This window comes from Monocercomonoides exilis (assembly GCF_001643675.1).
Source record: "Monocercomonoides exilis strain PA203 chromosome Unknown scaffold38-1042076, whole genome shotgun sequence".
In the NCBI taxonomy this organism is placed as follows: Eukaryota; Preaxostyla; order Oxymonadida; family Polymastigidae; genus Monocercomonoides; species Monocercomonoides exilis.
The window spans coordinates 536,800-564,767 of record NW_027150583.1 but is presented as its reverse complement, the minus strand read 5'-3'; the positions used below and the strand labels follow the sequence as shown (position 1 = coordinate 564,767).

The 27,968-nt window shown below is 37.3% G+C and overlaps 11 protein-coding genes across 11 annotated transcripts; 9 read left to right on the top strand and 2 right to left on the bottom strand.

Moving 5' to 3' along the window:
• Window positions 1–208: 208 nt before the first annotated feature.
• On the top strand, window positions 209–427 carry MONOS_12019 (uncharacterized protein; the record flags this gene model as incomplete). Its single annotated transcript, XM_067864601.1, has 1 exon — window positions 209–427. One exon carries the CDS (start codon window positions 209–211, stop codon window positions 425–427), a length of 219 nt encoding a protein of 72 aa, XP_067723210.1.
• A 1,017-nt stretch (window positions 428–1,444) lies between these two features.
• On the top strand, window positions 1,445–1,768 carry MONOS_12018 (uncharacterized protein; the record flags this gene model as incomplete). Its single annotated transcript, XM_067864600.1, has 1 exon — window positions 1,445–1,768. The coding sequence occupies one exon, from the start codon at window positions 1,445–1,447 to the stop codon at window positions 1,766–1,768; it is 324 nt and encodes a 107-aa protein (XP_067723209.1).
• Window positions 1,769–2,435: 667 nt separating this feature from the next.
• On the top strand, window positions 2,436–2,696 carry MONOS_12017 (uncharacterized protein; the record flags this gene model as incomplete). The annotated part of the gene is made up of 1 exon (XM_067864599.1): window positions 2,436–2,696. One exon carries the CDS (start codon window positions 2,436–2,438, stop codon window positions 2,694–2,696), a length of 261 nt encoding a protein of 86 aa, XP_067723208.1.
• A 2,790-nt stretch (window positions 2,697–5,486) lies between these two features.
• Window positions 5,487–5,903, top strand: MONOS_12016 (uncharacterized protein; the record flags this gene model as incomplete). Its single annotated transcript, XM_067864598.1, has 2 exons — window positions 5,487–5,578; window positions 5,660–5,903. The coding sequence occupies 2 exons, from the start codon at window positions 5,487–5,489 to the stop codon at window positions 5,901–5,903; spliced, it is 336 nt and encodes a 111-aa protein (XP_067723207.1).
• A 2,605-nt stretch (window positions 5,904–8,508) lies between these two features.
• On the bottom strand, window positions 8,509–15,672 carry MONOS_12015 (uncharacterized protein; the record flags this gene model as incomplete). The annotated part of the gene is made up of 3 exons (XM_067864597.1): window positions 8,509–9,687; window positions 9,904–15,545; window positions 15,600–15,672. 3 exons carry the CDS (start codon window positions 15,670–15,672, stop codon window positions 8,509–8,511), a joined length of 6,894 nt encoding a protein of 2,297 aa, XP_067723206.1.
• A 1,351-nt stretch (window positions 15,673–17,023) lies between these two features.
• Window positions 17,024–19,100, bottom strand: MONOS_12014 (uncharacterized protein). The gene is made up of 4 exons (XM_067864596.1): window positions 19,035–19,100; window positions 18,864–18,928; window positions 18,304–18,800; window positions 17,024–18,222 (listed from the first exon to the last, which is right to left on the bottom strand). The coding sequence occupies exons 2-4, from the start codon at window positions 18,925–18,927 to the stop codon at window positions 17,455–17,457; spliced, it is 1,329 nt and encodes a 442-aa protein (XP_067723205.1). The 5' UTR covers window position 18,928; window positions 19,035–19,100; the 3' UTR covers window positions 17,024–17,454.
• Window positions 19,101–20,785: 1,685 nt separating this feature from the next.
• Window positions 20,786–21,511, top strand: MONOS_12013 (uncharacterized protein; the record flags this gene model as incomplete). Its single annotated transcript, XM_067864595.1, has 1 exon — window positions 20,786–21,511. The coding sequence occupies one exon, from the start codon at window positions 20,786–20,788 to the stop codon at window positions 21,509–21,511; it is 726 nt and encodes a 241-aa protein (XP_067723204.1).
• Window positions 21,512–21,754: 243 nt separating this feature from the next.
• On the top strand, window positions 21,755–22,543 carry MONOS_12012 (uncharacterized protein; the record flags this gene model as incomplete). The annotated part of the gene is made up of 1 exon (XM_067864594.1): window positions 21,755–22,543. One exon carries the CDS (start codon window positions 21,755–21,757, stop codon window positions 22,541–22,543), a length of 789 nt encoding a protein of 262 aa, XP_067723203.1.
• A 1,941-nt stretch (window positions 22,544–24,484) lies between these two features.
• MONOS_12011 (uncharacterized protein) lies at window positions 24,485–25,456 on the top strand (the record flags this gene model as incomplete). Its single annotated transcript, XM_067864593.1, has 1 exon — window positions 24,485–25,456. The coding sequence occupies one exon, from the start codon at window positions 24,485–24,487 to the stop codon at window positions 25,454–25,456; it is 972 nt and encodes a 323-aa protein (XP_067723202.1).
• A 1,269-nt stretch (window positions 25,457–26,725) lies between these two features.
• Window positions 26,726–27,256, top strand: MONOS_12010 (uncharacterized protein; the record flags this gene model as incomplete). The annotated part of the gene is made up of 1 exon (XM_067864592.1): window positions 26,726–27,256. One exon carries the CDS (start codon window positions 26,726–26,728, stop codon window positions 27,254–27,256), a length of 531 nt encoding a protein of 176 aa, XP_067723201.1.
• A 66-nt stretch (window positions 27,257–27,322) lies between these two features.
• MONOS_12009 (uncharacterized protein) lies at window positions 27,323–27,571 on the top strand (the record flags this gene model as incomplete). Its single annotated transcript, XM_067864590.1, has 1 exon — window positions 27,323–27,571. One exon carries the CDS (start codon window positions 27,323–27,325, stop codon window positions 27,569–27,571), a length of 249 nt encoding a protein of 82 aa, XP_067723200.1.
• Between the last annotated feature and the right edge of the window lie 397 nt (window positions 27,572–27,968).

Sequence of the window (27,968 nt, the reverse complement as noted above, 5' to 3'; positions counted from 1 at the left end):
AGGAGGAATAGAAAGATGAAAAAGAATTGAACATGAGAAATATTTATTGACAGAGAAATATGGAACTTCAAAGAGAAAAGTTGATAGAATGATCCATTTGGAGTCATTTGTTGGAAGCAGAACATCATTTCGAGTTTAATACTTCGAAAAATAACAATTGTTTGGAAAAGTTGTGGCAGACGAAGAGATTTTGAGTTTAATTTCACAAATGCGGAAAGCAGAAGCAGCAGGAGAGAATGAAACGAAGTCAAACACAAGAGGAAATGCACAGTTTTGTATTGAAGATAAAGAGGAAAAAGAGAGATGGAAAAGCGAGCTGAATTGCAGCAAGTCTGAAGCGTCGAAATCAGCTTCGTTGAAAGGCAAACATGCTCGTGACACGTATTCTGTGATTTCATCATCATCTTCTTCTTCACTGATCGGCTAGAAGTTTTTCCGCTATCCAAAGAATTTGAAAAAAAAAAAAAGCAGCTGAAAGGGAAGAAATGCAGCAAAGATGACATGGTTCTATTCCAAGAAGACGAAGATTATTTCTTCTGGTTAAAGAAAACAACTTCAAACAAAGCATTTACCTCATCTATTTCTCAATCACAGGCATCTGCTTCATCTTCCCCTCAGATTTCATCATTGATTTCTCCACAAAGTGCCAGCAAACACACAAAGGCTCCACGAAGCAGCCTTCTTGCCACGCTGGAAGGGTGGAAGAGGAGGAAAGAGGAGAAGAAGAACACAGATTTTCTTTCGCTATATTCGTTGCTGACACCAGAAAGAACACTGATTCCAATATCTATATGTCACAATGCGCTTTGAGATGACAAGTGGTTTTAGGAGGAAGAAAAAGACAGGATGTGGTGAAAGGAGTATTTGATGAAGGTTAAGAAGGAAATAGACGAAAGATTGATGCGAATCAAAGAAAGGAAGCTGAGAGAAGAAAGAGAAAGAGAAGCAGAAAGAATTATAAGCTTGCCTTTTTACCAGCAAAATGTTGTTAACACAACGTCAATTGGACCGAATCAGACTCTTCAGTCAATTCCTCAGCAAACGACATCGACAAACTTTTCTTCTTCTTCAATCTTATCATCGTCATAACCTTCTTCTCTATCCTCACAAATTCCATCTGATAACAATCATATTGTCAATGCTTCACATTCTTCATCACCATCACTTTCACATCCTTTTTCAAAGTTATCAATATCTCCTTCTTCCACCAATACCCCAACTTTCACCAATCAAATATTGCATCCCGTTTCTTCTTCCTCACTTTGTTATCCTGAACAAAAATCGACGGCTAATCCAAACCGCATAGAACGAATTGAGGAAGAGAAAGCGATACAGTGGAAGATTGAGAAGATACAGAAGGAAGAGGCAGAGAAGGAGACAAAGTTGCAGCTGGAGGAAAAGAATGAGAACTATGAGAAAAAACGTGAAAATCTCGAAGAAGACAATGGAGCAGGCTGAGAAGAAGAAAGAAGCGTTTGTTTCATATCTGAAGAAGAAGAAGATTGAGAGAAGCGAATCGAATTTCAAAAGCGGAGCGAAGCAGAGGAAGGTGTGGATGAAGGAGAATGCTGAATCGCCTCTTGTTGTTTGGATGATGAAGGAGCTGTCGATTCGAGATGATCTGTATTTTGATAGGCAGGCTGTTCTATTTGGAAGCTTTGGAGATGTGTTTCCCAATAAAAGCACATTTTCAGCTGCAGAAGAAGGAAAAGATGACAATTCAAAAAACTTGTCTTCTTCAAAAGAACAACAAAAGAAAAAGAAATAGAAGAACAAGAAGAAAATTGCGTTTAAAAAGAACAAAAATATTCGGAGCAAAAGCGAAGCGAAAATGCGAAGGCGTTTTTCGATGTTTAATTTGAGAGCTCATTTTGCTTCTTCTTCTACTCCTTTGCAGAAAAGCACGCTGTTTGATAAATATCTTGTGAAATACAAAGAAAACTTACAAACACAGCAAACAAACAAAGAAGATACTTCTTCTTCTGCTTCGGCTTCTTCTTCAATTTCTTCTGCTAATAGTAGTGAAGCTGAAGTTTCGCAGCCTTCTTTACCATTTCCAAGCATATCTGCTTCTTCTTCTGCTTCTTCTTCTTTTTCTCTTCCTCTTCCTCTTTCTCTTTCTCTTCCTCTTCCTCTTCTTCTTCTTCTTTTTCTTTTTCTTCTTCTTCTTCTTATCCTTCCTCTTCCTCTTCTTCTTATTCTCTTTTTCAACTTTCTCTTCCACGTCCTCTTATTTTTTCTTCACAACTCGATTCATCTTCTTCTTTTCATTCTCCTTCTTCCCCTTCTTCAATTCTCCCAAATCCCCTTCTTATCTCTCTTTCTCTCAGAGTTAAGAATGATAGATTTCAAGGTGTGTCGTTTCATCTGTTTCTTCCTTAACACGAAAGCCTGAAAGCATCGATACGAAAGGCTGAGGAGAGAGTTGATTGTTAATGCAGCGCCGAGTGAATCAACAGTTGAGGAGCCACAAAGATGCGCCTGGAAAGATGACTCCGCCTCCTCATTCGAACAAAGGAAAATTGAGTGCTCTGACATATCAAGCAGATGAGGTTGCAGCTGGCCGTGAGGGAAAATATACAAATGGAAAGGATATTGCTGGTGTGCTGGAAGTTGCCGGCATGCATTCTGCAACAGAGCTTGTCGAGCGAGATGGCAGGGAAGACGAAATGTATCATGCTGAAGAAGCATATTGACTGATTTCACAGTAAGATGAGAATAACAACTTTGAAACCTCCAAAGGCGAGATCCGTGGTAATGAGATGTTCAACGAAGTTGCTGATGTCATCGTCGAGCACGAGCACAGGCGAAACAGTTCTAAGAATGGAAAGATTGGCATCAAAGAAAAAGAAATAGGAATCGGGGAGAGCACGAAGAGCTGGGCAGGTGAGGTGGAGGGAATAAACAGATGAGTTGAAGAGGCGAAGGGTTTCTCGGATAGAACAAAAGAGGAATTCGATGAGATGGGCAGGCTTGTTGGCTGCGGAAAAGAGGGAGGAGGATGCAGCTGGTTATCCTTCGAGGAGGGAGAAGAGGGAAGAGTGGGCAAATCCAGAGGTTGTTTTCTATTGAGCTGCAGATGTATAACACAGTTGTGGAGATGAAGTCGCAGGGGTCAAGCAGGGAGTTGACCTTGCGGTGAGAGGTATCGGTGTCCTGATTGAAGAATATCTGGTAGGCGCGGAAAAATGTGATGAAGGGGAGGAGGCCGACATCGAGGTCGGGGTCGGTGGGAGGAGTGGGAGGCGATGGATGGGGTGAAGGAAAGGATGCGAAGTGGAGGTTGAAAATGAAAGGGGGAGGTCGGCGCTGGGCATGTTTCAGTTGAAATGGACTGCATCTACCACCGCCAACACCACATGCTCGAGGGCAAACTGCCTGGTGGCATCAACCTCCCCCAAGAACACACCGCAACCCAAGCCATGTGTCTGTGCCTGGCCTCGCTAGCCTCCTCTCACCTCGCTGCGATGTTTGCACATCTCCCGTCTCCGCTCCCCTTCTCCCCACACACAATCACACACCCGGTGCACTTAATCTTTGAAAACAACGTGATCACCACTTCGTCCAGTGTTTCGAACTCGCATAGCACCAGCCTCGAAGAGCTGATTGTTATCAGCCCGAAAACCATCTTCTACACTTTCTAAAGTCACCCTTGCATCCTCAAATCAAGGTTGACACTGAATGAAGCAAGACTGTTGAAGAATTCAATGAAACTTCGAGACATATTTGTCCAGCTTAAAAAGTGATTTGCGAAGAGGAAGAAATGGCGCAGAGAAGCATATTCAGAAAAATAGTTGAATGGAATGTTCTCCAAGCAACTGTGGCAATGCCAAAAAAAAGGATAGAGGATAAAAAAGATGAGGTCATAATAGTTGTGGGCTTTTTTTGTTAAAATAATTCAATGAATTTCTTCTTTTTTTTATTCTTACTTTGTAATTTTTTTCTATAGCTTTGATTAATTAATTCATATAACTAATTTCAAGAAGTATTAATTTAAAAACAATTATTAACAATAAACAATAGTTTATTCGACAAATGTTATGTGTTTCCATCATATTTCTCCATATGTGTTAATGAAAATTATTCGCTTTTCAATAAATGCTTTTATATCTTTAGCATCAATTTCTAAATTTCTTTGCAATAACATCATAAAACTTATTTTCATATAAAAAATTGATTGATTACGTATTGTTATTATCGTTTTCATGTTTAACAAACCAGTTAACTTTTGTTTTGTTCTATTTATTGAATTATCGATATTTTCTAACAATTTTTTTCTATTTTTTTCAAAATTTGTAACAAAAACAATTGGAAACAAATTTAATATCAACAAATAATAAATATTAACAATATATTAAACAATATTTTCACATTATTTAACAAAAATATTTTCAGTTCAACCTACCCTTAATGAAAATTTTTTATGATCAAACGTCGCAATTTTTTATGATATCAAAAAAAATCACCCATATCAACATTTATACTTACTATTTTTTCGTTGTTGCAAATATATTCTTTCAACTTATAAATTGTTTTTTCTTTTTTATTTTGGTTCAAATTATTATTATGTGAATATGTGCATTAATATTTTGATTGAAATCCAATTTCTCATGAAGAAAAGTTGAAAAGCAGTTGTTTCATTTTGCTTTCATGAGAAATCGGTCTGTTCAAATGTTTGAATATTTTTCTTATTCATTCATAAACAAAAAAAAGTGTGAATATTTTTGAAATCATTTCTTTTTTCGAGGTGTTGATCTTTCGAATAATGTTTGTTTTTTGAAAGAAAAATTTAATTCAAAAGAGAAAAAGCATGATAATTGTATTTAAAAACAAATGTATTTACCGAATCAAAGATAATACTATTTTTTTTATAATGATATTCATGAAATGCTTTTGGACCGATATTTTTGATCGAAAAAAAATGATTTCAGAAATTATCACCCATATTTATAAAAATATTTTTCTATGAGAATAAATAAATAAAAAATACAATTTATGATCATTACCATATACATATATGTGAGATTTCAAATGAAAAAGAAAACTGATGCAGCACAGAAGTGGCTGAAGGAAGAAATGTCAACATTTCGATACAGAAAATAAAGTTCAAGATTGGAAAGGATTGAACAAATTGTGAATGATAATGTTGTCAGACTAATCGATGGAGTTAAATACAGTAGAATCAGCAAGAAAACTTTCGAATATGCTGTTGAAGCTATTAAAAAAAACAGACCGGTAGCAAAAGTTGGGCACTCACCAAATATTAGCCGCGAAAAAGAAAAACAATTCTAAGAAGAAGTTTCAATTTAATCTCGATCTGGGACAAGCCTTGCGTTACGAAAAACGCGCGATCAGGGTTGCAATTAATATTTGAATTGTATATTAATTTGAATTTTGATGGAAAATATATATAACGACAGTGAAGAAGAGGAGAAAATGAAGAAAAGAAGAAAAAGACAGTCACTTTGAAGACAGTTTACGCTTTCATGCAGAGACATCCGGAACTGAAGTCTTCGCTACCAAAGAAAGTTGATATCAACAGATTTGCAGCATCTTGTCAGAAAATCCTAAAGCCGTGGTATACAGAATTGCAAGCAATGAACGATTAAAACAAATATCCAGAAGAATTAATCTTCAACGTCGATGAATCTTCGCTTAGCATTCGAACTTCTTCGTGTGGCGTTGTTCTTGATTGCGTTAATGAACAAACAAATTTCAAAAAGACTGCCGAACGGATGGTGAATGCCACTCTCGTTGCTGGAATCGCTGCTGATGGCTTCTCGCTTCCGTCTGTTGTGCTGTGGCCGAGCGCAAATCTTCCGAAAGAACTGACAACGCTGTTTGCACCGTCGCTTGACATTCAACCAAATATAAAAGGCTGGATGGATAAAACATCATTTTAAAATACGGCTTTGCAGTCCTGCTGCCAGCTTTCATTGACAGAAGAAAGCGAATTTAAAAAGTATCTTATTACTGCTTTCTTCTTCTGGACTCTCACTCATCACGGGCAGATCCAGCTATATGGAGACAGTTCAAAGAAGCGGAAATTGACGTCATCACCTTCGTTCCACACACTACACACATATCGCAGCTGCTGGACAGAGGCATATTTGCAGTGTTGAAGTCAGAGCTTTTAAACAATTACAGCTCTCCATCATCCACCTCCTTATTTTCAAAAAGAACAGCTTTTGCAGATGTGTTGCCACAATCCCTTCACACCACATTTACCCATCAGTCACAAAAAAGCCTTAATCAACAGTGGAGTCCTCAGTTATGGTTCTATATCTCTGCTATTGATGCTTCCTCAGTCTTCTCAATACTTCATTCCTTCTCATTTACATTGTTTCGACTTTTTCGGAAAAGAAAAAACAAATGAAAAGTGTCTCTTTGAACTGGACGAATATAATGATAAACAATTGATATTAATAGAATGACATGAAGAAAAAGAAAAAGAAATTTAAGAAGAAGAATTGCCGTTGGAGAAAATAGTGAAAAGAACATTTAGAAAGGAGATAAAAAACGATGTTATCCAGACAATAAATTTGAACCATCATAATGCAAAAATTAACAAAGAAAATTGAAGAAAATTTCGATTCTAATTAAGTGTTTTTCCTATTTTAAAGTGTTTTTTGAATTTTTCATGTTTTCCATATTCTGTAATACAGTCTTAACCGGATATAATCACATCGGTTTTTGCATAACTTTTTGTGACTATATCAGATTGTGATTATACTCGATGATGATTAACACAGAAAAAAATAAATATTAATTATTGAAATTATTAATTTTGGGACAATTTTTTTTATTTTTGGAAATTCTGCACAAATACACTTTTTTCACTTGCTTGAACAATTTTGATCACAAATACACATTCTTTTGATTTATTTGTGCACATTTTTGAAAAAGCGAAAAATTAAAATTTTCGATCAAAAAATCGATTTTTCATTGAAAAAATCATACATTATAATTTAAAAAATGATTATATATTTTCATCCCTGTGATTATGTGCGATGAAAAATGAATGAAAATTTGTTCAAAAATGTCAATACATGGAAAAATGTGACAATATACGAATGTGATTATATTCGACGTGATTATATCCGGTTTAGATAGTATTCACTACATTTAAAATGCAATATTCAGATATTCAAGACAGAAAAGAAATAAGAATCATTTCGAAAATCTGTGAGCATTCATGGAGAAAAAATGGGATAAAGTACTTGCATTTATAAATGAAACAACTATTTGTTCCAAACTTTTTCGCAATCAAATCAAAAAAAGTGGAGCATTCTCAAGCAAAAATTATTTTGGAAAATCAAAAAAGAGAAAATAATTAGGAATAGAAGAATGGAACAAGATTCATGAAACAAAAAACACAGTCCCAAGTCTGTCGAATTGCTCATTAAAGGTTTATGAGAAAAATATAACAAACAAAAAAGAATTTTCAAAAATATAAGTTAGCGCTCGTCTTTCTCAAAATTTTATTTAAATTTTGAAAGAAATATGGCTTATCCTTTTTGAAATCATACTTTCGTTCGAGTCTTGATTAAAAATTAAATCTCAATGGGATTTTTGTTGATTTTTTGTTTTTGCAATAATAACATCATGAACAACGTGTATTATCAGTTTAAGTTCAATTTTTCAAAATCCCATTGAGATATAATTTTTGATCAAAACTCGAACGGAAGTTTGATTTCTAAAAGGATCAGCCAGATATTCAAATTAATAAAAATATTTGGTGAATGGGAACAAAACGTACAGTTCAAAAAAAAAAAAAAAATAAAGAAAGTTTCATTTCCCAGATAATCTTGACCAAATTGATTCAAAGGAACATAAAAAATAGAAATATTCTTTTTCGGTACAAAATAAAAGTGTTGAATTACTACCTTTTTTATTGAAATATCGTTGATCAAACCCTTGAAAATATTTTCTTCGAATTAACTAATTAGGTTTTGGAGAGGTTATAGGTATCAATTTTCTCACAACGAATGAATCAGGGTATAATTTTTTATTAAAATAAGAACCTAAATCACTGGTTATGGTTATATTTATCAAAAAAAAAAAACAGGTGTTTTGTTAATTTAAAATTTCAAAAATGGGTCATTAATTCAATAATAAGAATTAAACAAAATTTACAAATTGAAATATCCAAAATGAACTTATTTATTATTTTTATAACAAGCAGTTGAGCTTTTAAAAGCATTTTTAACTGTACGTTTTGTTCCCACTTACCATATATTAATATATGTATTTATTTATTTCATTCGAAAGATTACAAAATGTGAAATGGAACAACACTGCATAAAGACATCAGAAGGGAAGAAAAAAGAAGAATCCCCAAAGGAATTGTATCAATAAAAATACACATGAAAATACATACTTTATAGATACATACAAAAACATACAAAAACATTCAAAACGTTATCTTTCTTTCTTATATTATATTTGTGGGAACCATCATTTGCCTCATTCCGATGAAAAACAATTCTTGTTCTCTTCTCAAAATCATCAATCAATTCGTCTCACACTTGCATTTTCTCTTGTTTTTAACGTTGATTTTGTTGTTGAAGTAGTAGTTGTTGATGTTACTGTTGAAGAAGTGGTGGTGGCTGTGTTTGTTGTTGTTGTTGCTTGTTGGATGGTTGTCCCTTCCTTTTCATCATCTGTCTCACTTTCTGAGCTCTCAGCATATGCAATCGCATCTGAGGCTGTTATCACAACTGCATTCGCTGGAAAGTGCGAAAACAGCTCCTTCTTCACCTCAAACAGCCCCATCCTCTTGCTCGCTTCCTCTTCCCAGCAGCTTCCAACAACCTCATCCATTCCCCTTCCTGCTATCAACTTTCGTGATGGCCTTTCTCCAAATGTTATCTTCTGTCCAGCTGTCTCGGCATCATATTCTCCAAACGGAATCTCCAAAGTTAAGCATTCCCACAGCATCATCCCAATCGAGAATGCCACAGATTCCTTTGTTGCCCCCATCTTCTTGTTGATCAACAGCTCTGGTGCCTTCCATCTCAGGCACTCTTTTCTGATATCATCGTCGTCTTCAAAAGCAGATGAAGGTGGTGGCGAGTCTGTGAATCTCTCGCTCATCACTGAAATATTGGACGACGATGAAGAGACAACAGGTAATGAAGAGATCGATGAGGAATCTGAACTATCATCAGAAGAAAGGAAGTCAGAATGCATCACAATGCAGATAACCTTATGCTCAGAGAAGAGAACAATGTGAGGATTCAGATTTTCGAAAGATGAAAGAGGATTTTCCATTTCATCAAACGAGTGAAGAGCTCCATTCGCAACCCAGAACAGGATCTGAGCAGCTGTCTGCTCCCTCTCTTCCATTGTTCCAATTGCCATCTCCTTTGTTTTATTCCTTCCATGAAGCAACATGAACAGTGAATCCCTCAGATCCACAATCAGCTTCTCATGAAGAGATGAACATGCCATGGCATCCACCAAGTTCGACATCGAAGAGGTGGTTGGACACATATCCTCCATTCGAACAAAGGTGGATTCTGTGTCTGAAGTGTCTGTGGTGGAAGTGGAAGAAATTGACGGAGATGGTGATCTCTTTTGAATCTCTTCTTCAACCTTTTCCAGTGCCCATTGAGGGATCTTGTCAGAGTCTCTTCCAAGGATATATTCAGTTGAACCACTCTCAGAAAGAAGATGCTCTGAAGACTCAGAATGTTCCATATTCGTGTCATATATTCTCTTCTTCATTCTCTCATCGTTCTTCCTTTCTGCCTCCCTCTCTGCTCTCCTCCACTGCTCCTCTGGCGACATCTCCATCGTCACCATCTCAAATGCCTTCGGATCCTTTCTGATGTTATCGTTCACAATCTCCTTGTATTTTTTCGCTTCTTCTTTTGCCCTTCTCCATCGAATAGTTGCCACGATCGATGCAACAAGAACAATCAAGAACAGCACAGCAAATATCACAATCACAATCAATGCCCATGATGATTTTCCTTCTTTCCCTCCTTCAACCACTTTTTCATCTCCTGTCTTTGGTTCTGTTTTGTTCTTCAGAATCAGTGGAGAAGTTGCAGCCAATGGCTTCCCAAACAATATCATTACAGACACCTCTGTTTCATCTGCAATTGCTGAAATATTCTCTGATGGAACTCTTCCAATCACTTCCGTTTCGGATACAAAACTGTCTTCCTCAAATGGATATGTCTCAACCAACTCCACATCTCCTGTTTTATGCACCAGTCTGAATGACAAGTCACATGGCACAAAAAGGGATCCCTTGAATTTCACAACAATATGTCTGCCATTTTCATTCACAGAAACATCTTCCAATTTGGGAATGAAGAAAGGAGATGGTCTTTCTCCTGCTATTCCACGAAGGGTGCATCCATCATTCAAAATCCAAAGGGAAGAATTGGGCATCAACCCATCTCCACCTTTCAAGTTGGAAACGATCAATATTCCAGAATCTGAGCAAAGGATATTTCTTCTCATTGATGGATATTTTTCTATGAATGGATTGTTGTTCTCAAATTCTCCTTTCTCAACAGTCAAATAACCAGCCAATACGGACAATCCCCCTTTTCCACACTCCCGAATCCTCGTATCCTCCATCACAATCCTGCTCCTCTCAATCCCAACCATCGATACATTCCACTTGCATATCCTTTCTCTTCCCTCTTTTTCCTCCTTTTCATTCATCTCCTTCAAATTTCTTTCTTCATCTGCCCTGTTCACTCCTCCACTCACATCACACATCTCAATCCTCACATCCTCACAACTGCTCAACAAAACAACCCCTCCCTTCTCTCTTCCACTCTCACACCCACTGAATGAGCAGTTTGACAGATTCCCATCTCCACTCCCTCTCAGCGCCATCACACTCCACTCCCCCATTATTGTTATGTTCTCCATCCCCACTTCTTTCACACTCACTCTCGCCTCCCCTTCCACAACAACCACATCTCCCTCTGATTCCACATCCCAAATCCTTATCTCACTCATTATCACTCTCGATGATTCTCCACAGAAAACAACCAATCTGCCACAATGATGGATGTGTCTGATTGTGCATCTCACCATCTCCATCTCTCCTCCCTCCACCCCAACCAGTGTGTTCTTCAGCCTTTTTCCCATCCCACTGGCTGAACCCTCAAATGAGCATTCATTCATCACCATCCGCCCCTCCTTCACTTTCACAACATATTTCTGTGTGCTCTCAAATGTCTCTCCAAACACAAACAAACACCTCTCCACCACACTCTCATTCACAAACACCATCATGCTCCTCTCCTCTCCTCTTTCCTCCATCTTCCTCTCAAAATGCACTGTCGCCTTCTCCCTCCCCATCGACACCATCCTCACATCCCCAATCACACATTCCTCTCCCATCATCCCTTCCCCATCAATAAGAATCATATTCACAACACTTCGTTGAATGTGTTGCACAGCATTTCCGATGCTCTCACACGGATTGTTCTGTGCTCCACACTGTCTGTTGTCACTCCCATTCACACACACAAACACCTGTGAAGAATAATAGAATGTGATCAGCGGAATCAGATCAACATCAGCTTTCCCTTCTCCATCGCTCCCACACATCGAGTCCTTCCCCTTCAGCGCCTCCTGGCTGAAGTCCAATCCAAACAGTCTTTCATTCAGCTGCAAGTCAATCGAGTCACATCGGATGAACACATCCTTCCCCACAAACGCATCATTCATCATGAATCGGATGTTCTCCAATCTCAGCCCAAGTGGTGGCATTTCCGTGTTGGAGCATTCCCCATTCGGATCAAGTGCATCAATCATCATCCCTCCTCCCCTTCCATTCCCTGTCGAGCACACACACATCCCAAATGAACACCCACTCACTTTCACCTCCGATTCTCCTCTCTTCATCAACATCTTCATCCCTCCTCCTTCCAAGCTCCTCTCGCTCATGCACTTCGTCAGCACACACCCTTCAATCACACATTCCATCCCATTCAAGAACGATCCCACGCTCATCACACATGGCCTGTTCTCCACGCATGTGATGTTCACAAATGAGGAGCTGTTCACCCTCACGATTTGTTTTGTGTTCTCTCTTGCTTTGCTGATCAACACATTTGTTGGGAATGCCTGACTCAGCGATATCAGACTGCTTCCTGAGATTGTTGTGTTCGAAACTGACACATTCATCATATCAATACTCTTCACATCTGCCGTGAATTCGACAAACCCTTTTCCCAGATTGAACTGGGAAAGGGTGCAATCCTCAATCACCACACTCCCTCCATCTGCTTTTATCAGATAATATTTCGTTTCCTTTGTTGAATCTTCGCAAACAAATGAGCACCTCTTGATTGAAAGTGATGCTGCTGATGATGAAGTTGAGTGAATGAGCGATGATTGAGAAACAAGTTCATTTGGCAGAGAAAATGACAAATTCGTGAATGAAGCTTCGACATTCGATGTTATCATTCCCCCTTCCTCACTCACTTTCAGACTTGTGCCTTCTTTCTCTCCCTCAATTGACACAACTGGAGTTATTGATAATGATGATGATGACAAAAATGAAATCGATTTCTGGAGCAATCCTGATCCAACAATGTTGATGTGTGACTCGCCTTCACCAAGTGTTGAATATCTCAGCGATATTAAGTGATCAACTGATGAACATGGTGCTTCTGAAAATCCGCATCCACTGAAGTCTCCTCCTTTCTCTCGAGAAACAAATCCATCCCCACTCCAGTTCCTCCACAAATACACAACCAATGGAATCACATATCCCTCCTCTCCTGTCGTCTTCCTCTCCCATCCACACAGCTCATCCAACAACCCAAATTCCTCTTCCTTAATCTCCCATTTCAGGTGCTCCTCATTCACAATCTCACTCAGATCCCATCCAGAAACAAACATTTTCTTCCCTTTCCACCCATCACATCCCTCAAATTCCATTCCTTCTAAAACAAATGATCCAATCTCTTCAGGAAGTTCAACAAACATCCCTCCTCCCAATCCTCTTCCTCCATCCTCAACATCCTCTGTTGGAACTTCACATCCTGATAAGTTCACATTTTTCATTTCCAAACTCCCTCCCTTCCCCACTGATATCATCATCCCTCCCCCTTTCATTCCACTTCCACCTGTGCATCTCGATGAAAAATTGCTTTCTTCAATTTTCACATTCCCATTAACGCCCATCCCAACATTCAAACATCCCCCTCCTCCATTTCCACCTGCCGCATTCACCTCCACTCCACTCACTCTGCTGTTCAAAATATCCAATTTCATTCCACTTGTCATCGTTATTGGCGATTTCCCATTCATTATCACTGCACTTTCCATCACATATCCATCAACAATCAGATTCCCTCCTGCCATGTCAATGATGTTGTATCCAATCTTTCCATCTGTTAATGCCCCACTCTCAAATGAGACTGAACAGTTCGTCATGTTGATTGTTGATGTTGAGTGAATAAATGCGCTTCTCCTCGAATTCAACTGACCTATCACAACAAATGAAAGTCTCCTCATTGTCAGCGAACTCGAACATCCAACAAAATAATCTTGTGTGGCTGATCCTTCATCACTCACATCCACTTGCATCCTCTCCTCCTCTTCTGATGATATTATTCTGCCTGAAATTATCACACCAAATAAAGAAAATTCAATTTCATCCTTGACGGAAGAAGATGAGACAACCTCCATTTCATTCACATTTTCACTCATTCTTGAGTTCGCACAATAATCAATTGTCAAACACCCAAACCCTTCAAATCCACAATGGTTGTGATTCATCCCATTTCCTCCACTCCCATCAACAATCACTTTCGTTCCCAACGAATGAAAATACACAAACAGTGGAATAACTCCACTTTCATCCCCATTTTCACTCCCACTCAGCTTCAGCACATCTGATGGAATGGTACTTGTGTCAAAAAATGCTAATGTGTTTGTATTCACTTTTGACTCCAAAAACACACCACTCCCGCAATGAACAAACACATCCTTCCCATATGAGGCCTCATTCACATTCACTTTCGAAAACTCAACATTCTGTCCAATTGTCAATCCACATCCCCCACTCTCCATCAACACAAACATCCCACCTCCTCTCCCTCCGTTTCCTCCATTATTCTTTGCCTTATTCCCATCAATCAAACTTGTTCCATTCACAACTACTTTCCCATTTTTCTTCAAACAAATATGAATTCCTCCACCATTCCCATTCTCACATACACATTCCTCAATTGTTGTGTTGCTCACCACAAATGTCCCCTCTCCATTCACATTCTTTGCCACAACCACTCCATTTCCTTCAGTCAGATTCACATTCCGAATTGTCACATTTGACAGAAAACTCTCTTCTGATTCAGCTTCTCCTGATGATGGCTCTGAGAACAGAGGCTGACTAACTTTCATATCTTTGACCTCCACATCAATCATCCTCAGCTGTGACAGCGCAACCACAAATACAGATGACGATATAACATTCGTTCCAACAACACTTGACGAGATCAACACATCTTCCAATGAGAGTGACCCGCTCCCATCAGAAACCACAAACACACTAGGTGAAGTTTCTGCTATTGAGTTGCAATCAACCTTCATATGAAATAAACCAAGATAACCTGTTGACACACTGAACAGAGCTCCTACCGATGAAAGGGCTCCTGTTCCAATCGAACTCTTATCTTTGCCTGCTCCAATGACTGAAATCTTCTTTGACCCAATATCAATAGTTGTTGCCTCGCTTGTGTGATTCCCTTCCATAAGCGTGATTGCAAAGCTTATCTGCACCTCACACATCTCAAACGCCTTCTTTACAGTTAAACAAGGATTTGATTCATATGCCCCACACAGCTCATATCCATCATTCCCGCTCACTGAGACGTATATCGTCTTTTCATTCAGCCAATTCTTTTTTTCCGTGTGCTGATATGTCCAACCCGTTAAATTCGAATAGTTGCTTGCATAGCAAACTCTCTGGTTATCTGTGTTTGTCGTATAGCATTCTTTGAACGGATTATCTGAATTCAAAACGGCATTATGATAATCAAAATATACCACATCGTGCCCATATGGAGTTGCTGCAGAGCACTTGCATTCATGAAAAAATAAGAAATAAAAATAATGTCCATCTTTTGGCATTGTAGTCAGTCGTGTATCCACGCTTAAGCCTCCTCCATAAGACGATGCATTGCATGAAATGAATTGAATGCTCCTCATTTTGACTTGAACAGGAATGTTATAACAACGCAATCCTCCACCATAATTATTTGTTATGGAACATGAAGAGAAATAGCAGTCAAACGCACACGCACCTTCCCTTCCTTCGTTTTCTGTTTCAATGCATCCTGGTTCTGAAACCTGAAAATTTTCAAGATAAAGCCCTCCTCCATAGTTATTCGCTTTGCAATTCTGAAATTCACATCCACTGATCCGAACGCATTCTTTGATCGAAAAAATGCACATTCCACCCCCACGATAATTCATTGCAGTGCAGGCATTAAATCTGTTATTCACAATTTCAACCGATTTGATATTGTAGCAATAAATACCTCCTCCTGAATAAAAGGCTATGCATCGATTCAAAGAACAATATTTTAAAGAAAGTGTTCCAGATGATAAACTGATCATGCAAATTGCTCCGCCATTCGAAGAGCCATCGGCATATGAGTCGACTTCTCCAGGAGTTTTCGACATATTCCATTCACACCAAATGAATGAATTCGTTCCATTATCTGTTGTGTTTTGTCTCCCTGGATGTTTCTTTTCCATTTCAGTACCATTGCATTCAACATTTCTTTTTCTGAAACATCCAATAAACGAGGAGTTTGAAGCACTCAAAGATGTAAAAGGGTTGTTCAGAGAAGGAACTATTCCCCCATCATACACATCACAGACTGATGAAAATGAGCAGTCATTCATCAGAGTGGAACATCCACATCCTGAAGCAAAATGAATCCTTCTGCGTGTTGGAAATGTTGAAATATTGGTGAAAATCAAATCTGTGAGTGAAACCCCTTCAATAAAGTGAGAAGACAGAAATGGAGATGAAGATATCTGGAATGAAGAAAAATGCGACGAGCAAACAGACACACAATTGGTTGAGTGACTTTTTGATCCACTCATTTGCGTGGAGAAAAGAGGAGGCATGTGGGTCTGCTGTGAATTCCAAAATCGAAGTGTCAAGTTTGTAAGTTGAATTTGACTGAAACACAAATCAAATGGACTTATTTCGCTTTTAACCTCGAAATGGCATCCAGAAATCATCGCAACACTTTCAGTTCTTAAGGTTAATGAACTTTTATTTTCATTTGCCATCATCCCCAAATTCATGCACAACAGAGATGAATTATCCAGAATAATGTGACTTTTCATCTTGCTTTCTTCAATTCCTTCTTCAACTTTCTTTTCATTGTGGATGCTAATATTTGATGCGTCTCCTTCAATTTTGAAGATATTCCTGTTTGTGTTTGTGTTTGCCGATTCAATTCTGTTGTTTTGATTCTTTCTCCATTTTCCTTTCCATCCCTCAGATTCATCATGTTCAGAACTCTTTTCACAATGTTGTGCTTGCATATAAGTTTCCTTTAGATTGTAACTATTTTCAGCTTCTGTTGAAGTCGTCCAATCAATTACAGGAATTTTTTGCAAAACATTTAATTCTGGAATTGTTCCAACTTTGTCATTTGTGGTATCGTAGCGCAAGCAATGCACGTAAGATGTATTCCACAGAATTACAGCAATTACAGCCTCTAGACTTATTTCAATGCTCATAATCGTCTTTCTTTTACAATTTATTTTCATTATATTATTATGGGTTCTCATATGATCGTTTGTGGAAAACACTTTTTGTAATACCATTCCCATGAAACAAAATTGAAAAGAAATAAAAGACATCTTCAATATCATGCCAATAATTTCAAAGTGTTTGAATGGAATGTAGAAATATTCATTTTTCATTTATTCATAGAAGCAAAGTGAAAGGATAAATGTTTATTTTTCCATTTTTTATCTTTGACTTCATCAAGATAATCATTGAATAAATATAAATTGAAGTTTCTATTTTTTGTTTTCAATTTGAAACGAAAAATGAAAAAATAACAATTCTTCCAAAAAGCATTTGGAAATTGTTCATTTTTGAAAAAAATAATAAAATGAAGAATTAAAACGATTTCATTCAACAGTTCAGAACTTAAAAAAAAAGAAAAAAAAATTAACAACAAGAAAAAAAAACATAATAAATTATAATTGAATAAAAATATTATCTTACAATAGAACATAAAAGCAAGGAATGTTCATGCTCATCAAAAAAGTTATTTAATCTTTCAAACCATTCAGTGGAGTTCTTTAACTCCAACAACTTCAAAATAAAATAAATTAAAAATAAATTTAAAATTAAATCATCAAAAAAAAAATAAGGTCTCAATAAATAACCGACCATTCAAACAATGAAGAAAATGAAAAAAAAAAGCAAATGAATCAGCAAAAGATAAAATAATCTTCCGGCTTTTTATTCAAAGAAAAGTCAAAATGCAACCCTTTTTGAAGGAAATAGAATAATCCGATGGCACAATCTTCATACCCTTCTTCCTCCATCTTTTCAAAAAGCTTTCTTTTTGTCTCTTTTCTTTCAACCTCCTCATTCTTTGTAAACCTTCTCCACTTCAATCTATAATAAACACTCTTCAAAAACTCCAAACAGCTATTCGAAAACCCTCCATCATTTGACTGAACGATCACCTCCAAAGCAACATCAACTGCCCCTCCATTCAACAGATCGTCAATTTCGACTTCTATGAACACCACTGCGGTATTAAAAGATCTAAGGCATTGCTCACAAATTGCTCTGTTATTACCCTTTGCTGCTCGAAAGACTCCCACAATGCTGCTAAAAAGCCCAGCGAGCCCTCCAAAACGACATGTGTATCCACGAAAATGATTGTTTACAATATGCAGCCATCGAAATAAAATTAGCAGTTCTTTCTCTTTCTTTTCTTCACCTTTTCTATTTTCATCTATTTTTCTCTTCCAATTAACACATTTTGATAAATCTTCCAATTCTCTTGCTGCTTCTCTCGCAAAATGCAGTTCACATCCAAAAGATTCTGAGATTCTTTTGCTTTTCTCAAATTGGTTGATCATAAACAGCAAAGCCGACTGGTAGGCGAGTCGCGTCAGATTGCGATGTTTCTGGTGATATTGGATGATTTCTTTGATCTCATTCAAAAACTTATCATCTTTCGTAAACTGTTTTTGAAAAACAAGGATAAGAGAAAATAGTGAAAAAATTATCGATGGAATCAAAAAGAAAATAAAAAATGCTCATACAAAACGATGGGACACGCTGCTTAATGCCACCAATCCCATTTCCACTTCTGTTCGAGCTTCTTCGCTTTCCTCCTTGCTCGATGCAACTTTCAGAATACGACGAATGCAGACAAATAGGAATCCAGCTGAATCGACGATACCATACATGAAGAGATGGCATTCACAAAGATCAGTCAGAAGCTTTTCCCTTTTTCCTTCTGTTTTGTTGTTCTCTTCTTCAATCATCATTTCCAATCTTTTATTCAGATAAGAATGAACAAAGCGCTCATCCAATTCCTCATTCAACATAAAGTTAAACTTCACTTGAATCAACAGCAAACATGCATTTTCTAATGAATATTTCTTCTCTTCAATCATTTTGTCCATTTCGTTGAACAATTCGGTCGTGAAAATTGAATGCAAGTCATCGTCATTCATTTCTTCAGCAATTCTGACCATTTCATCTTGAACTTGTATTTTCAGGGCTTCACTACAACGAAACAGAACCGAAAACAATGCTGCGAAATATCATTGAAAGTATCACCATTATCAAAGTTTCAAAACAAAAATTATTCCCAAACACATGAAAGTTTTAGAATCGTGCATCTCCTGAATTTGCGCAGAAGCAGTGCAGCCAGCAAACATCCTTATTTGTTTTTCATTCACACAAAAGCCAATCAGCGCAAGAAACAAAAATATCCGGAAAAAAAAAAAAGAAATCTCACAGCAATCGCAAAAATAAGTGCACGCACGATATCCTTTTGGGTATCAGCGTTCTTGACGAGAAAAATAAAATTCAACGATTTTTCTATTTTCACATGCTATTATGGATGAACTGATCTTGGAATTATCAAAAAAACACAACAATCCACGCCAGAACAAAAGAGAGTTGAACAAATGCAAGTATAAATAGTTCTATCATATTTTTCTTTGAAAGAAGCACAATTCACTTTTGGTGTGATGTTGAAGTTTGAAAATGATTGAGGCAATCAAATGAAAATTACTGTTTCGTGAACACAGTTTTTTTGGATCATTGGATGTGAATAACAGAATGTTCGCTCTTTTCTTTGTTCTTTTCAATTCTGTGATGATAATTTCATTTTTAACCTTTTCAAAGCACAAGATGTTGTTTTGGGTAATAAATGGACATCTTATTTCATTTTTGTGTCAATGAACATAAAGGAAGATGAAAATCTTGTTCATTTTTGCTCATCGGAGAATACAAGTGCGTTTTGTGTTTTTGACAAATTTTGTTTCAACGAGAGATTGAAACACATTCTTTGAGGAATGTTTTGGTTTTTATTCAAATAACCCAATTATTTGAAGAAAAAAAAAAGGAATTTCAAAATTATTCAAAATACTGGAGAAAAAAGCAGAGAAACATTTTGTGGTGTTTCTGAAAATAAAGCAATAGTCGATATCGAGAAGGGAATTTTCATTGTGAAAAAAGGCAAGATTTCAATGAAATAAACAGATAAAAAATAATTGAAAAACTTTTGACTTGAACATTTCTCCTTCTTCTCCAGACTATTATTGACAGCGATGAAATTCAAAATTTCACCACTTTTTGTTTCAAAACAGATTAGAGACCCCATCAACAAGGCATCAAATTATTTGGCATTTTTGAAACAATCAAACAGTATTTTGGGAAACCTTTTTCGGATTTTCTTCTTCGAAGGGATAACCATTTTGAACAAAAAATGGTGATTATCATTTGAAGCGAGTTTTCTCTTTGGTCAAACAGCAAATAACAGATAGGAAGGAACAAACGAGTCTCTTTCATTTAATTCTTCAATCTCAGAATTAGCATTATTTTCCATTTGTCAAGCGCAAATGTGGATTTTTATGGATATTGACATTCGAGCTTCGTTTGACCATGCTGAAGTGTTGGTGGAAGAAAGGCAGGATGGAAATGGAGACAGGGTGACACCTGGAGCAGATGATTCTTTTTTTTCATTTCAAAGGAAATTCTTTTTGTCACATGAAGTGTGAGTTTCATTATTAAAGCTTCCAATTAACGTAGGCTTCAAACTATTTTTGGTAAAAAGGAAGATGAATTATGATCTGTTTGAATAGTTGGGAGAATAATGTGTGTAAATGTTTAAAGATCACCTCAACTCCGATAAATGCATATGCTCTGCCAAACATTCTGAACAACAAAATCCAGCAAACAGCATTACCATCTGAAATAATGCAGCAGAGGTTGTCTCACAATAATAGTGAAATGTGTTCAACAACAATTTTCATTGTCAACTTTCTTTCAACTTCTTTTCCTTTGGAAAAGAATGAATGCACATTCTTACTACTCCTTTCACAAAATAACTATCTCTTCGTATCCTCTTTTTATTGTGTATTTGAGCATATGACCGTGCTATCAAATAGGTCGAACATTCTCTGGTCGATATAAGTGCATAAGCACCTTTATTTTCAAGAAAAACATCCATTCAATTCCTTCTCTTTCATTTGAGATCACGATCAATGGGTCATCTCCACGATCGGATCAATGTTGCAATCTTCGCAGTTCGCGACATTTCCTGGACTTACGCCGTCGACCGAAGCAGCCGGACTGCCAGGTGGGGCGCAAAGCCAGATGAACGTCCAATCGCAGCCGCCACTCATTTCTCCACCGTTTATCGACCATTCTGCAGGATCTTCGACACAGCCGTCAGATAGAGAAGAGAGCAAACGAGAAGAAGAAGAAGGCATGTACGAAGCTGCAGCATCTGTTTTTGAAGAAGTATTTGCAATGGATCCCGTTAAATCTTTACTCGACATTCAGATTCACACTTTTTCAGTGGAAAGAATTCAGCAGGAATATTCCTTACACGATTTAAGCCCCTTGTTTCCTCCAGTGCCTCCTCCAGCTGCAAAATCCAAGAACTGGTTCAACGATGCTCTAGACTACGCAGGATATAAACAGGAGATGTGCCTATGTCAAGCTTTCAAAGCCGTTTTGTTTTGCTTAGCCGAAATGGATTCCAACAAGGAGAGTGCACGACAGAGAGCTTCAGATGCGCTTATCCTCACGGTAAAAGCGTTCCAGGAGGCCAGAAATACCAGAATTCAAGGGCGGTTCGGGTTTAAAGCAGCGGAAAAAATGAGAGCGGAAGCGGCGGCTGGTCTGTTAACATCAAGACAAGAACAGATCCTGAAAGAATCGGAGCAGGAAACTGATATGGCTAGCTCGAGAATGAGACACAGAAGTTTTGAAGCAATGCAAAAGGAATAAAGGAAAAAAGGGATTTGAATTCATCCTGCCAAGTTCAGGCGCAGTCAAAGGGAGGAGCAGGTCAGCTGTTTTTTTGTTACAGACCCCGCTCTTTCTCAGGAAGGAGAAGCTTTGGAAGCTGATAAAGAGCAGTCAGATGGGACAGACGGAGTCGGTGTCTTCAAAGGAATTAACGAAAGCAACAGAAAAAGAGTCGCAGCCAGATTAGATCATTGGAGGAAGGACGATACTGTTCTTAAACGCATGGGAAGAGATTGGAGGAGGAGATTTGATCCGAAATGGGATCCAAGCGACGTGGAAGAACAGAAGAGAGAGACAGAAACTTTCAAAGAGGTCGTGCAGAGATGGAGCCGAGCGAACAAGCGAAGAGCACAAAAGAGCCTTCAAGGATTTGTTGGAGGAACAGACGAGGACAGGAATAGTGGAGGAGATAAATCAGGAAGATGTCAAACACAGGAACAATGTATTCCTGATCAAGAAAAAGAACGGAACATGGAGGCAGATCTTAGACTGTCGTCGTTTGAATGCAGCGGTCCTCAGAACGCATTTCAAATGCGACAACGAGAGAACAATGGAGAGAATATTGCTGAAAGAAGATTGGGCAGTGACGATAGACATTCATCAGGTGTATTATCTTATCCCAGTTTCAGAGAATCTCAAACCATATCTCGCTTTCAGATTTCTCGGAAAAGATTACGTATTCAAAGGAATGCCTTTCGGATTCGAAGATGCATACAGAATATTCACACATGTAATGAGGAAAGTGACGAAGGAAATAAGAAGAAGATGGCATGTGAGGCTTGTTGCGTATTTGGACGACCTGCTAATATTACATCAAGATCAAATGCATTTAAGAAGAATTACGGAAGGGATTGTGCAGTTTTTGGAGTCGCTTGGGCTGCTAGCAAACAAGGAGAAAAGCCACCTATCTGCCAGCAGAGAGTTTGTTTACCTCGGATACAGATGGAACTCGGAAATAATGGAGGTTCAGTTGAAGGAAGACAGAAGAATTGCATTGATGAAAGAAGTTGACAAATGGAAAGTGAAAGCAGTGAAAGCGGTGAAAGTCAAGAAGGAGAGAACAAGAGATTTTGCTTCGTTCATTGGAAAACTCAGCGCAATCCGTTTCGTTCAGCAAGACACTTCCCTATGGCTGCATTCCATGTATCGCCTCTTACAAAAAGGGGCATAGGTTCAAACGCGTTCCTTTTGCAATTTGCGTTTTTAAACCCTCAAATTATAACGAATTAATAGATAATAATTATTTAAAAACTTTTTATGGACCGATTTTTCGAAAAAAAATTTACTTGTTGAAAAAAATGATTTTTGTAAAATGACCCATAAAAACATGGATTTCATTGAAAAATATTCAAATTTAAAAGAAAATGTGATTTTTTCGAAACAAAAGTGTTTGCATTATTATGTAGACATATTTTATTTGTTAATTTTCATCATTAACAAAATGTTCATAAAAAATATTTTATTAAATATCTCTGAATCTAACCCACAATAAAATTTTTTATCTCTGGAAAAGTTGAATATGCTGTTTAAGATGAAATCAAATTCAAAAGTTTGCCATCTTTTCATTTTTATATATAAAATTTAACATATTATTATATGTGCACTTGTTTTTATTGAAAACAGCTTTAATTATCAGTGACACAAACACATGCATTTTCACTTTTATGTTGCTAAGCTGAAAGATAAAAATTTCAATATTGGTAGCAATGGAACGCAAAAGGTTTTATATAGTTTTTTTCATCAAATAAATATTTATTTAGCTCTTTTATTACGAATTTTTTCTTGTTTTTTGGATTATTAATATTTTTTTGTATTAGGCTCGATCATAGCATGCATAAATAAATCAATGTTGTAAATTAAACATAACTTACACAAAATAGCTCAATATTGAGAAATAAAAACATGTGCTAAATAAAAGTTTGGTTTTTTTTATTGTAAAAAAAAGAATTTTTTGAATTTGATTTATTTTACACTAACAGTGAATTTGATGTTGTAATATGTTGAAGCGAGGAAGAATCAAGCCAAACGATGTTGAAATGGAAGGAAAACATGGAAAAGGAACGTGGAATGAAAACAATTCAGATTGATGGATCGACTGTTATTCGAAATTCATTCAACATGTCCAATTATCAGATCAAAAAGGGTGTAAAGATGGGAGAAGAAGATTAAAAAGTAACTTTGAGTTTTGAAAAATCAATTGGAAATCAGCTGGATCATTTCATTGAAAATGATGATCATTTTGAATTGACAAATATCCAACTTCAACTAACATCAGGATTTGACAACTCAGCCAAAACCATTGTTTCAAATAGAAATGGAGAGTTGGTGATAACTGGATGCTCATTCCATTCAGAAGCAGGAATGAACAATGGATTTGATTGCATATTTGTGAATGTGATTGGAGGGAATGTGGAAGTGAATGATGAAGGTTCATCCACACAAGAATGACTTGTTGGATGTTCGAGTTTACTGATAATGAGGAGACTTTCATTTGTTGTGAAAGGTCAGTTGAATTCAAGAAGTGCATTCATCCATTCAACATCAACACTCAGTATGATGAACTGTTCAGTGTCATTTGAGGGTGAGGCATTGATAGATGGAAAGATAGGATATAATGTGATAAACGTTGAGGGGGGAGAACTGATTGTTGATGAATTTGTGATGGAAGTGTGAGTGTTGACGAAGTGTGTGAGCGAGAGAAGCACAGAAGGCGGAGAGATGAAGATTCTGATGAAGAGAGGAGATTCGGAGGTGAAAGTGAGTGGGTGTTCGTTTGTGATGTATGTATGTTTGACAGGGAATGGAAGGTGAGGAGGGATGATGATTGATGCACTTGATCCGAATGGGGAATGCATAAATACAGAAATACTACCGCTTGGGCTGAGATTGGAGGGCATCCGATTTTTGATGAATGATGCATTCATCGGGAAGAATGTGTTCATCTGATGCGACATGATTGACTTGCAGCTGAATGAAAGACTGTTTGGACTGGACTTCAGCCAGGAGGAGCTGAATGGGAAGGACTCGATGTGTGGGAGCGATGCGAGTGGAGGTGGGGATACTGATCTGATTCCATTGATCACATTCTATTTTGCAGTCCAGGTGTTTGCAAATGTTGGAGGAACAGACAGCAGGCAGTGTGGGGCACAGACAAATCCGTGCAAAGGCATCAGCTGCAGTGTGAGTCACATTCAAAGAGGTGTTGAAAACATGATTTTTGTTGATGGAGAAGGAGACATTGGTGGAGAATGTGTGATCGGAGACTTGTGTGTGAAATCAGTAAAGAAGGCAAAGGCGACAATCCATCTCAATGCAACCATTCAAGAGATCGGAAACGAAAGGAGTGTGATTGTGTTTGTGAATGAGTGCGTTGCAGAGAGATGTGCATTTGAGTTTGGAGAAATGTTTGAGGCAAGTAACAAGTTCATTTTGAAAGTGAAAAATGGCTCAATGGAGATGCGAAGTTATGAGTTTATTTCATCTGCTGTTGAGCTGAAGATGAGCGAAACGTTGTTCAGTGGAATCCATTCATCTGTGCCACTTCTGTCATTCTGTGGAGAATTTGGTGCGTTAATTGTTGAAACCAGAATGTTGAATGTCGAGTGTGATGGGGAAGATGTGAGAGTTGGGGAAAAAGCGAAGGCAGGGATGAAGGAAGTGAAGTTTGAGAATATTTCAGTAGCTTCTGAAGGAAGCGTGATGAAGATGGATGGAGCTGAAAGGAGGTTGAATGTGCTGAACTGCTCTTTTACTCAATGCAAGTGCACAAACAAGAGAGGAAGGATGACGAGGATATGTGAGTGTGTGGATGTACTGATTGGATCATGTTTGTTTGATGGGAGTGCAAAGGAAAGAAACGAGAAGAATTTGAATGCAGCAGAAAAAGAGATATGCAGATGTGTGGATCTCTTGTTGATGCTGTGAAGAGTTCTGTTTTGAGGAAAGACACAACAATCTCTTATTTGCCAGAAGGTGGAATAACAATGTGTGTAGAAAGAATTAGAATTGAAACAGAAAACATTTAACATTATTTATTGAGACTTCTTCACTTTGCTGAAACTGCTATTAACAAATCATTTTGTTGCAAATCACTATGTTGTTATTGCTTTTGATAGCTTTGAAAGAGCTGCATGTTCAAAAATATCTTATTCATTTTTGTTTTTTGTTTTATTTTCGATTTTGAGAATAAAATGATATATATATTTTTGAAGAAGACATTTTAAAAAATATTTCAAAAATTGTTTTTAAATTCATAATATTAAAACCCCAATCTCGCTTTTCATTGTTTCAATTAAAAATATTTCTCTCAAAATCTGAGGCATTTCATGATTAATAAAAAAGAGATGAATAAAATAATTAACTCATTATGAACAAATTCTCAATAATTCTCGATTCAAAATGATTTGGATTCATTTATAGATTTATAAATCCAAATAATTTCTTGTTTCAATTCATTTCAAAAGAGAAATTCTGAATTAATAGTTATAAAAATGAAAATTATGTCAGTTTTTCAAAGATTCAAATAAAATTATAACTTTTTATTCGTTAGGAAGTTTTGTGAATATTTTTCGAGCCATTGCTACCAATATTGAAATTTTTATCTTTCAGCTTAGCAACATAAAAGTGAAAATGCATGTGTTTGTGTCACTGATAATTAAAGCTGTTTTCAATAAAAACAAGTGCACATATAATAATATGTTAAATTTTATATATAAAAATGAAAAGATGGCAAACTTTTGAATTTGATTTCATCTTAAACAGCATATTCAACTTTTCCAGAGATAAAAAATTTTATTGTGGGTTAGATTCAGAGATATTTAATAAAATATTTTTTATGAACATTTTGTTAATGATGAAAATTAACAAATAAAATATGTCTACATAATAATGCAAACACTTTTGTTTCGAAAAAATCACATTTTCTTTTAAATTTGAATATTTTTCAATGAAATCCATGTTTTTATGGGTCATTTTACAAAAATCATTTTTTTCAACAAGTAAATTTTTTTTCGAAAAATCGGTCCATAAAAAGTTTTTAAATAATTATTATCTATTAATTCGTTATAATTTGAGGGTTTAAAAACGCAAATTGCAAAAGGAACGCGTTTGAACCTATGCCCAAAAAGGATTGTAGTTGCAAGGATGGAGCGGACAGATGAGAATCAACGCATCCATTATCTAACAGATTTTGCAATGGAGGAAGATATTGAAATCACGCCCTCAACGCAAGCTAATTCCAGTGTTTGTCCCACAGGCAGTGATGACAACAGATGCATCGGAAGTGGCGTGGGGGGCTACGCTGTCAATCAACAATCAACTGTTAGACGCACACAATCGGTTTCCACAGCAACTTGCGAAACAGTCATCGAATTACAGGGAGTTAATGGCGGTGTGGTTAGCTCTCAACCATTTTGGCCCAGCGCTCCAGAGGAACGGAATCAGTCGACTGCATCTGAGATCGGACAATACAGCGGTTGTCTACAATATAAACAGATGGAATGCAGGAAAGAACTTGAGACCCGTACTGAGAAAGATATGGAGATGGAAGGAAGAAACACATATAGAGATGAGAGCCACACACATCCCAGGCATCAAGAACACAAGGGCAGACGCTCTGTCAAGACTAGAGAGAGCAGGGGATTACGAAGTGCGAGCAGAAGAGCTGCTGGAGATTCTGAAGATAGCTCAGAGGCCACTGACACTGGATGCGTTTGCAGCAAGTGACAATCACAAGTTGGAGAGATGGTGTTGCATCAACAGTCCGATTGCAGAGGATGGTCTCATGGTTCCATGGAAAGACGAAGTTGTTTTGGCTCACCCTCCTGTGCCGCTGATCATTCCAACGATTCAGAAAGCGAAAAGGGAGAAAGCACGAGTGATCTTACTCCTGCCGAACTGGAGAGGCCAGAACTGGGATACTCTTTTGAAGTCGATACCACACAGGAGCTGGGACTGGAAGCTGCAAAAGGAAGTGTTACAGAAAGACCCTTCAATGCAATGGACGAATGCCTGTCTTCCTCCAGGACGGTTGAGGATTGAGTTGTTAAATCCATTCAGCGTGATGGAGAAGAACGGTGGAAACGCGCTTTGGAGCAGAAAGCTTTCTCAACAGATCTTGCATAGGAGTGCTGCAAGGGAATAGCTGAAACAACATGAAAGGATACCTCTTTGGCTTTGCACATTTTGGAAAGCAATGGAAGGAATGTGGCCACAAAGAAATACCAGACAATATATTCGACTGGGCATCAAATTGCTCAAATGTATTTTTATCCATTAGAAATGGCGGAATGTCGCTCACGTGCCTGCAAATAACAAGAGCTGCAGTTTATTTTTATTCCAGTCTCTTTTTCAATACGTGCTTAGGTGACATACCGCTCATGAAGATGTTGTTCAGAGCGTTCAGAAGAACAAACAAATCATAGAAAAAAGAAAATAG

What these genes read in the sequence shown, in the direction of transcription:
- MONOS_12014 (XM_067864596.1), bottom strand. Translation starts at nt 18,927, where the DNA reads ATGTTTGCTGGCTGCACTGCTTCTGCGCAAATTCAGGAGATGCACGAT. An exon ending in CGATTCTAAAACTTTCATGT is followed by an intron (nt 18,801 to 18,863) that starts GTTTGGGAATAA and finishes GATATTTCGCAG; the next exon opens with CATTGTTTTCGGTTCTGTTT. An exon ending in GCAGCGTGTCCCATCGTTTT is followed by an intron (nt 18,223 to 18,303) that starts GTATGAGCATTT and finishes TTTCAAAAACAG; the next exon opens with TTTACGAAAGATGATAAGTT.